At 56.0% G+C, this 7,285-nt stretch overlaps 2 protein-coding genes across 2 annotated transcripts; both read right to left on the bottom strand.

Moving 5' to 3' along the window:
- Positions 1–1,406: 1,406 nt before the first annotated feature.
- On the bottom strand, positions 1,407–2,548 carry CSUI_010376 (zn-finger in ran binding protein and others domain-containing protein; the record flags this gene model as incomplete). Its single annotated transcript, XM_068070480.1, has 1 exon — positions 1,407–2,548. The coding sequence occupies exon 1, from the start codon at positions 2,499–2,501 to the stop codon at positions 1,407–1,409; it is 1,095 nt and encodes a 364-aa protein (XP_067917545.1). The 5' UTR covers positions 2,502–2,548.
- A 2,348-nt stretch (positions 2,549–4,896) lies between these two features.
- On the bottom strand, positions 4,897–7,015 carry CSUI_010375 (40s ribosomal protein s15a). Its single transcript, XM_068070479.1, has 3 exons — positions 6,892–7,015; positions 5,873–6,105; positions 4,897–5,425 (listed from the first exon to the last, which is right to left on the bottom strand). The coding sequence occupies exons 2-3, from the start codon at positions 6,103–6,105 to the stop codon at positions 5,266–5,268; spliced, it is 393 nt and encodes a 130-aa protein (XP_067917544.1). The 5' UTR covers positions 6,892–7,015; the 3' UTR covers positions 4,897–5,265.
- Between the last annotated feature and the right edge of the window lie 270 nt (positions 7,016–7,285).

The following is a 7,285-nucleotide window of genomic DNA, read 5'->3' as shown; positions in this document are numbered from 1 at the left end:
GAGACGCGTTCCCGACGGAACCAGCGGCTCGCGACCCTACTACTTCTGGATAAACTGTGGGCACGTTGGAACAGACGCAACACTGATCGGAGCATTCAGGACATCTCCAGAACGCAGAACATCGTCACATTGAGCAACACACAGGAACCAAGCGTGTTCCACGAGAGCATGTCCTTGTTTTTCAAAGGCACTTTCGCTTGTCGGGCTCCACACAACTGTAAGCCCCGCGCTCGGTACGATAGTATCGTCAACTGTACAAGCACAGGGGTCCCTTCACAACAAACCGACAGCAGATCTGAACACCCACGAAGGTCGACATCGCACACACCTGCTACGTCCACTTGTGCACTCCCTGGTATCGGACAAGACGCTTCACCACCTCCCACCTGAGACACCTATCAAACCCGTATCCTACGCTTCGGGCGGACTCCTTCCCGACTGTGCTTGCCGGGAAGAGCAGCAGTCTTCTATAATTGGTATGGTTGCTACCGAAAGTGACCCGCTCTTTCATCGGCACCTCCACTGCGCCGGAAACGCAAAACCGTCCTGTTGGGTGCCTGGGCAGATGCATCACCACATAGGGTGAAACACTCGTGTCGAGACTCCCAAGAGACGTCAAGCGTCAGCAGGACTCAAGCTTCCGGAAAACTGTACAATACACGACTGCGTGAAAAAACGTTCACTTGGAAACGTGAAGAGTTCCAGACTCGAACCGACCTGAGCTCTTTCTGATGCCGGTGATGGAAGAGTCGCGTTCACACACTAATCGACTGCTAGCCGGTCCCAGCCACCCCCGCATCCGATCTCTGCAACGGTAACCCCACGTCCGCTCTGTAGATCAATTCCCTCCGGTGGTTTTGCGATGCACAAACATGGTCGGGATAGCTATCTGCGTGGTCTATTTGACGCAAATCACATCTGCTTCCACGCGAAACAACTGCCTGACATATCCTCCAGGCGTTGATTGTATCATGCCCTCCTTCCACCCACACGCCTGCACCCGCACTTCCCGCCTGAAATGAAAGGGGCACAAACCTTCATGGAAGGGGTGACGCTGAGGGCCCAGTCTCTCCACCACACTGCCCGTCAGTGTCAGCAACACGACAAACTACGAGGTTCTTGGATGGCTGCACAGCGTCTGCCTGGAGACTAAATCCCTTACATCAGTACCGACTGACACGCAAATCAATATAATACACGCAGGCGAATATGAATTCAACGAAATGGGTGCTGCGTCCTATAGCCAGGTGAGTCGCTCTCCCTCTAACCAGCTACTCCGAACACTCCCGCTGGTACGCGTGTCACCTCTGCATCCACTACCACACAAATCACCTCGGGGAGAAGTGACAAATCAGTGACAAGTTTCTGTCATCACGGATCGTCGCCCACGCCATGCGACTGAATTTTCATCGAATTACAGGGTCACGCCTCCTTACACTCTCTCGTACCGAGCTGCTGTCACCGATACACGGCGTGCACCCACCCTCACGTTGTTCCCATTCCACTGCGCCATTATACACGTGACATAGATCTGCTTGTAACATCGCCGCGAACCGGGGAGAAAGATGTTCTTCGACTTCATCCCGACCACTGTACTCCTCCGTGGCACCCACGATGCAGCCTTCGGAAGGCGCAACTCGCCGGCGCGGTTCACGGACATCGCAGGAACTTACTGCGCCGGTCCGGAATCCTTTTGAAAACCCTTGACCTTGCGGCGCCGCTGACTCCTCTAGCGCACCTTGCGTACTGGAGTTGTTCCTGGTATCTTGCCCTCCACGCCGCCGGCCGCGGGACCGTTGGTGTCTGCCTCCACCCATATGCCTCAGTCGGCGACAGGCACGCGGGCTCGCATACAGCGTGGCTGGTTGAATAATGTCCACTGTGTCTCCCGGGTCTTCAGGCCAAACCCCCTGCGCCACATATTGCTTATACACACTCGTGGCATACTCAAATACGACTTGGTCACCTTCGGAATCCCGTTCGGTGTCGCACTGCTTGCACCGGAACCGGCGAGGGAAGTTCACGGTGCCGCACTTGGCACATTTCCAGTTCCCTCGGTACCCTGCCACGAGATTTCGGGAACCCGCAAAACACAGCGGATCTCCGTATATTTTCAAAAACGACGAAGGGTTCTTCAGCTTATCTGGAGCGACCAACACCCGTGGCGCAGCGAAGTGCGCGCCGCCGCCCAGAGGGGGCGGCGGCCGCTGCGGAGGTTCGGCTGCGTGACTGGTATCCGATGCCGAACTGCATGCAACACCTGGGGTGCACGAGGTGGAGCACGAGGCAGGCGCTGGGTCAGCGGGCTCAGCCCTCCGCGAGTTCGCGCCACTCGCCTCACAGAAAACAAGTGCAAGCTTCAACACCTGTGCCGCGCGATCTGCTGGCGCTTCGTCGCCTTGTGAAATGAATTCCTCGACCAGCGTCAGCACAGTCTTCTGCGCCACCTCACGGGCTACGCTCGCCATCGCAGCCTCCTGCTCGTCTGGAGGTGTTCGCATCGAGAATCTGTTGATCGCCCTGTGGGCATACTTTGTAAACGATATTTCTCCACGACACCGCGGGCCCCGGGGCTAGTGTGCCCACACGCAAACAGTGGTGGACGTGCCGCCGAGTGCTCTGGATTACGCCACATGAAACGGATTCAAACAAGGCTCAAAACTGATTCCTCGGCCGCTTTTCGCGGCGCAGCAATCAGTCCTGCTAAGGGCACACGACCCCACTATCGACGTCTTGCCCTGCTGTTGTTAGGTTCGTGGCCGTTCACAAGGCGCACACCTGCAGACGCGTTGAGTGAGGTTCAGGGAACGGACACACACGGCTATGATCAAATGCAGGACATATCTCCGGTCACCATTCATACAAAAGCGACTGCTGTCGGATACAGGAGCTTCACCACTCTATAGCATTCATTCCCAGTAACTGCTCACCCTTCTCGACAAACAATGCGCAAAATATCAGCGGGGTCTCCCGGGGTCAGGAATGGAAAGACACCGACAAGGTCCGAGAAAAAGGGCACAAGCCACAGCAGTGAGGTGTTCGCGCTCAGGGCGCAGAGCTGCAATGGTGGCTTCAACGGATCGCTTGTTCTAAGTAATCTCTGTTTACTGTCCCGCACGCGACGGCGCCGGCGTCCGCACCTGAAACGACGATGTCGCCACGGGAGGACAGACTTCGTGGAAGTGCAGACTGTCACTGTAATGCCTGGCCACAGGAACGCCGCCTGCTCTGCAGTCCGTATACGCGCCGGCCCCGCATGCCTAACAAAAACAGAACCAGGGTAGGGCCGACGCTCCAAGCTTCCCGCGGCAGGCACTCAGGAAAAGGACATGCCTCGGAAGTGCAGCGTGGGGCCTCCACGGGCTCGGTGTTTCTAAGACAGACTGAAGCCACACCTGCGAGAACCAGTGCCACGTACGCGTGTGCCCGAGAGAACGACCCAAGGAGCAAACTGCCAAACTCGGAATTGCAGCGGCTGGACACCTCAGGAAAAAAAACTGGCCATGGTTCGCACACGTCGCAGGATTTTCTACACACATGGGATGAGTGATATGGACGACACCCCTTCCAGTCGGTGGTTTTCATTTCTAAGCGGGAGGGAACTCGACCATTATAAGGCACCGGTAAGCCGGTAAATATGCCGTCCAAGAACGACGCAGCGCGTACCCCCGCTGCCCTTCCTTCGCGGTTTCTGCGGCTGCCGTACTGGGCTGCGCCGACTGCTTTCCCAAAAGAACACCAGAAAAAAAGGCGTTCGGAGCCCCCGGTAAGCCGTCTCGAGAACACTTTATGTTGCCCTGCACGAGTAGTGAGACACGCTTAGTTTGTTCGGAACGCTGCTGGGAGTGTAGGTGCCGGCAAGTGCTGAAACCATCCATGTACGACGGACACGTGGGGTGGGACCGATCTTGCGCATAAGGTGGGCATCCGCTTGCGCCACGAAAGACACCGATTCTGCCGACCGACCAGCCAGTGGGGTGGCGTGTGGCGCCTGCGCCAAACCGAGGCTTCACGTGCTCCGGGAAGAAGAAAGGCACGTCAACGAGAACTGCGCGCATACGTCCTGGGAGATGACGACAGCTGTGAACAGTTTTTGCCTGGCACCTTGGGACACCACAGACGCGTCCGCTCACCGTGTTCGGTTGATGCGCCTGATGAGCACGGGCGCCGCCACGGCGTCTAGACGTCCCGAAGCCCTCAAACGGCATCATTCCTTGCTTCGAACTCCGAAGCGATCAGATAAGGGCAGTGCCGATCGAGTGAACGATTTAGAGCAAGGTTAGCCGCCGAAAAGCCTAGACTTCTGCGACGGTCCGTCCTTTCTTCGTAATCAGTCGCAATGCATGGATGACGGCCATGAACCGCGCGTCGAGGCGATAGCCAGTGTACAATTGTTTGCATTCGCAGTCAGCGCACTAACGCACGAGCCGCAGCCGCCCCTGTCATCGGGGAGGGACCTTCGGTCAGGGAAACCGAACAAGCCATACTAGCCATCAGTGTTGCTGCAATCGAGGAAGCAGGCGCGCAGGGGACCGGCAATATGAATGGAACTTTCGTATAGGGGCAACCGATCATTTGCCTGCACGTGGATGACGCAGCTTGTTTTGCAAGTAGAACTTTGTGAAGCAAAGAAGTCGGGCGCGGCTCGGTCCCAGGTTGGGCGGGCCTAGTGAAGATACTTTTTCGATTTCAGGTGCGCGACAAATCTGAAACTGTCCGCTGGAACGTGGTTTTCTAGGCCAGACAAACCCCCCCTGACATGGAGTCCCGCACCGGCACGCAGTAGTAGCTTGCCCGTTGGAGCGCCTTCCTGCACCGTTTGCAACTAAGAACTCCCCCACTCATCACTCTTAGGAGAGCAGGAGGGAGCCCACTACGCCAAAAGGAGTTGTGTTGCCGTCGTTTTGGCACCCGTATGCGTGTGCCTGAGGTACTATATTATTCTGCGTACGTGATACTTGCGAGTGACTGTGACTCGTTTGTCGCCACGGGAGTAGCGGATATTTTCCCGTCGCCTGTCAACGATAGTGCTCCAGTGCTTTGAAGACGCTTTGGTCAGCGTTGAAGTACGCACAGGACTCGCAGCAGGAGTGACACAAGTTTTGCAGGATATGTAAGCGTGTAAACCCGGGTAAAACGACCGGACACCCTCCACTTAAGCGTGGCCCGTAAGTCGGTCAAGTACGAAAAAGCCACAGGTACATCATCCTCGGATTCTTGGTCCTAAGAACCAGGACCGTACACCGATTATTGATTCGAAGCAGCTTAGAAGAAGTAACCGAGAATCTTGCCTCCCGTATGCTTGCGCCTTGCCTCCTCGTGGTCCATAATCCCATACGCAGTTGTCAACACCAGGTGACCGAACTGACGCGAAGGGAGAAGGTTGGAGCAGAACTGCTCAATTTTGTCGACTTTCACATCAAACCTGAATCGCGACAAAGCACAAAACTGTCAAAACAGTGAAGTCTCCGTTTCCTTGGAGAACGAGTTCGGGGTCGGACCCTTCGAGTCTCCCTGGTAAAACACGGCTACCTACAGTAACGGTAAACTTAGGCTTCACCTCTCCGACTCCGGGAGACACATAAACGCCTCTTTACACGTGTGAACAACAGACTGACAGGAAATTCATCCCTACAAACACAGAACTGATTTCTACTATTACTACAGGGCAAGCCGGTTCACTCACCTGTCACTGCTGGCCGAGGTTTCCAGCAGCCATTCTGGCGTGGCGTACACACTACCCACCACAACCAGACTGCTCTACAGGAGTGTCCTCCCTCCGGAGAACCAGTAACTGCCGCCAAACTGACTGGACAACGAAGTCACCCGTGATGCAAACTCCGGGAACGCGACGGCAGTCTTCCTGAAGTACCTGGGAGAGATGACACCGCATTTGTTGATCCGGCCCAGCAGCTCGATGACAATCTTTCCGGCCCGGTGGTCGTCGACAATCTCGAACTCCCCGATGTAGCCCCGCCTCTGCATGCATTGCAAGAACTTTACAATGACCTTCGAAGAAGGTCGAATGAGCACTTGCCTCCGTCCGCGCTTCTCGGCGTTGACGAGAGTTTTCAGACAATCTGCCAGCACGTTCATGCGAACCATCTGAATGTAACACCACACACAACTGTCTGATACCAAGAATTACAGGAGTCGAGGTCAGTACATTCATGGCAACTCAACGGGAAAACGCGCTTCTCACTCCGCTGCTGACATAGCTCTCTTTCCTCATGTGGGCGAGGTCCCCGGCAAGTGCAGAGCACCTTAGTGCCCTGTAAGAGCAACTCCCCCGCACCGGGGCCACAACCACTGGTGCCATCGGAGGCTCGCACCCCCGGAAGCTCGAGCATTCGAATGCCCCAGCTCTTGAGTGCTTCTGCAAATAGCTGGCGAACTCAGTGACCCGAGCACAAATGATGGCCCACCGCGAACCACAGAGAAGGAACAAGCCACGGTGGTATGTAGTCGCATACTAGGACATCCGAGAGAAGTGAGCACTACGTATCGCTCTACCGGGCACGCGTTAGCGGGACTGAGACCCAGATGGGGATCTCGTGACAACACACCGTAAACACTATCGGGCGGCAGCAATGACGCGAAGGTCTACGGCCGGGCCGCAGCGTGCGAGAAGAAAACTTCTCCGTGTGGGGAGGAACGAGAGCGCCCAGGAACCCGCCAACCACGCGGCTGTCTTCATAAGCTCCAAACCCTACTACTTCAAAGAGCAACTCCTGATATCAGCGCCTACACCGCAGAAACCTGATCAAAACGACAAAATCAGCTAAATGGGGGACTCCGGGGCACTCTCCCTGGCCTTCCGTCCACATCTCCAACTGATTTCTATCGGAAGAGCCCGATCCCCGCAAGCACACAGAAAGATTCACTGCTTACCTTGGCGTCACGGGTAGCAAGAACAAGGACGACGGGAAACAGTCAATAACAGATCGACTGTCTTTCTTCGCACTGTCTCTTTGCCTTCGCGGGGGGCGCAGCAGCATGCCCCGCAACGCTAGGCTGTACCTGCGAACCCTCGCTGCTGCTCGTCTTCTTGCATGCAGCACCCTTTCAGACTTCCGGTTCACCGCATCACCAGTTGACACTGGCGCGCCACCTCGCATGCCAAACAGCACTTTGCTTTGCAGTTGCTCGTAGTCGCGAGCAGTAACGTGGTAACCTCTCTGGAAAACGTAGTGTTCCCCGGCGTCTTAGCTGCTTATCAGGGAGCTCTTCAACGAGCCGGCGTCCCTGGTCACGATGTTTGGATGTTGCAACAGAGTACAGCAGG

The sequence above is a fragment of the Cystoisospora suis genome, assembly GCF_002600585.1.
Source record: "Cystoisospora suis strain Wien I chromosome Unknown contig_7278, whole genome shotgun sequence".
In the NCBI taxonomy this organism is placed as follows: Eukaryota; Apicomplexa; class Conoidasida; order Eucoccidiorida; family Sarcocystidae; genus Cystoisospora; species Cystoisospora suis.
This window is presented reverse-complemented; position numbering and strand designations above follow the sequence as displayed.

Bases quoted from the DNA above. Each gene is read 5' to 3' on its own strand.
- CSUI_010375 (XM_068070479.1), bottom strand. From the start codon at position 6,105: ATGGTTCGCATGAACGTGCTGGCAGATTGTCTGAAAACTCTCGTCAAC. The intron at 5,426-5,872 runs GTACTTCAGGAA...GTCGCGATTCAG, and splicing joins TGCGGTGTCATCTCTCCCAG to GTTTGATGTGAAAGTCGACA.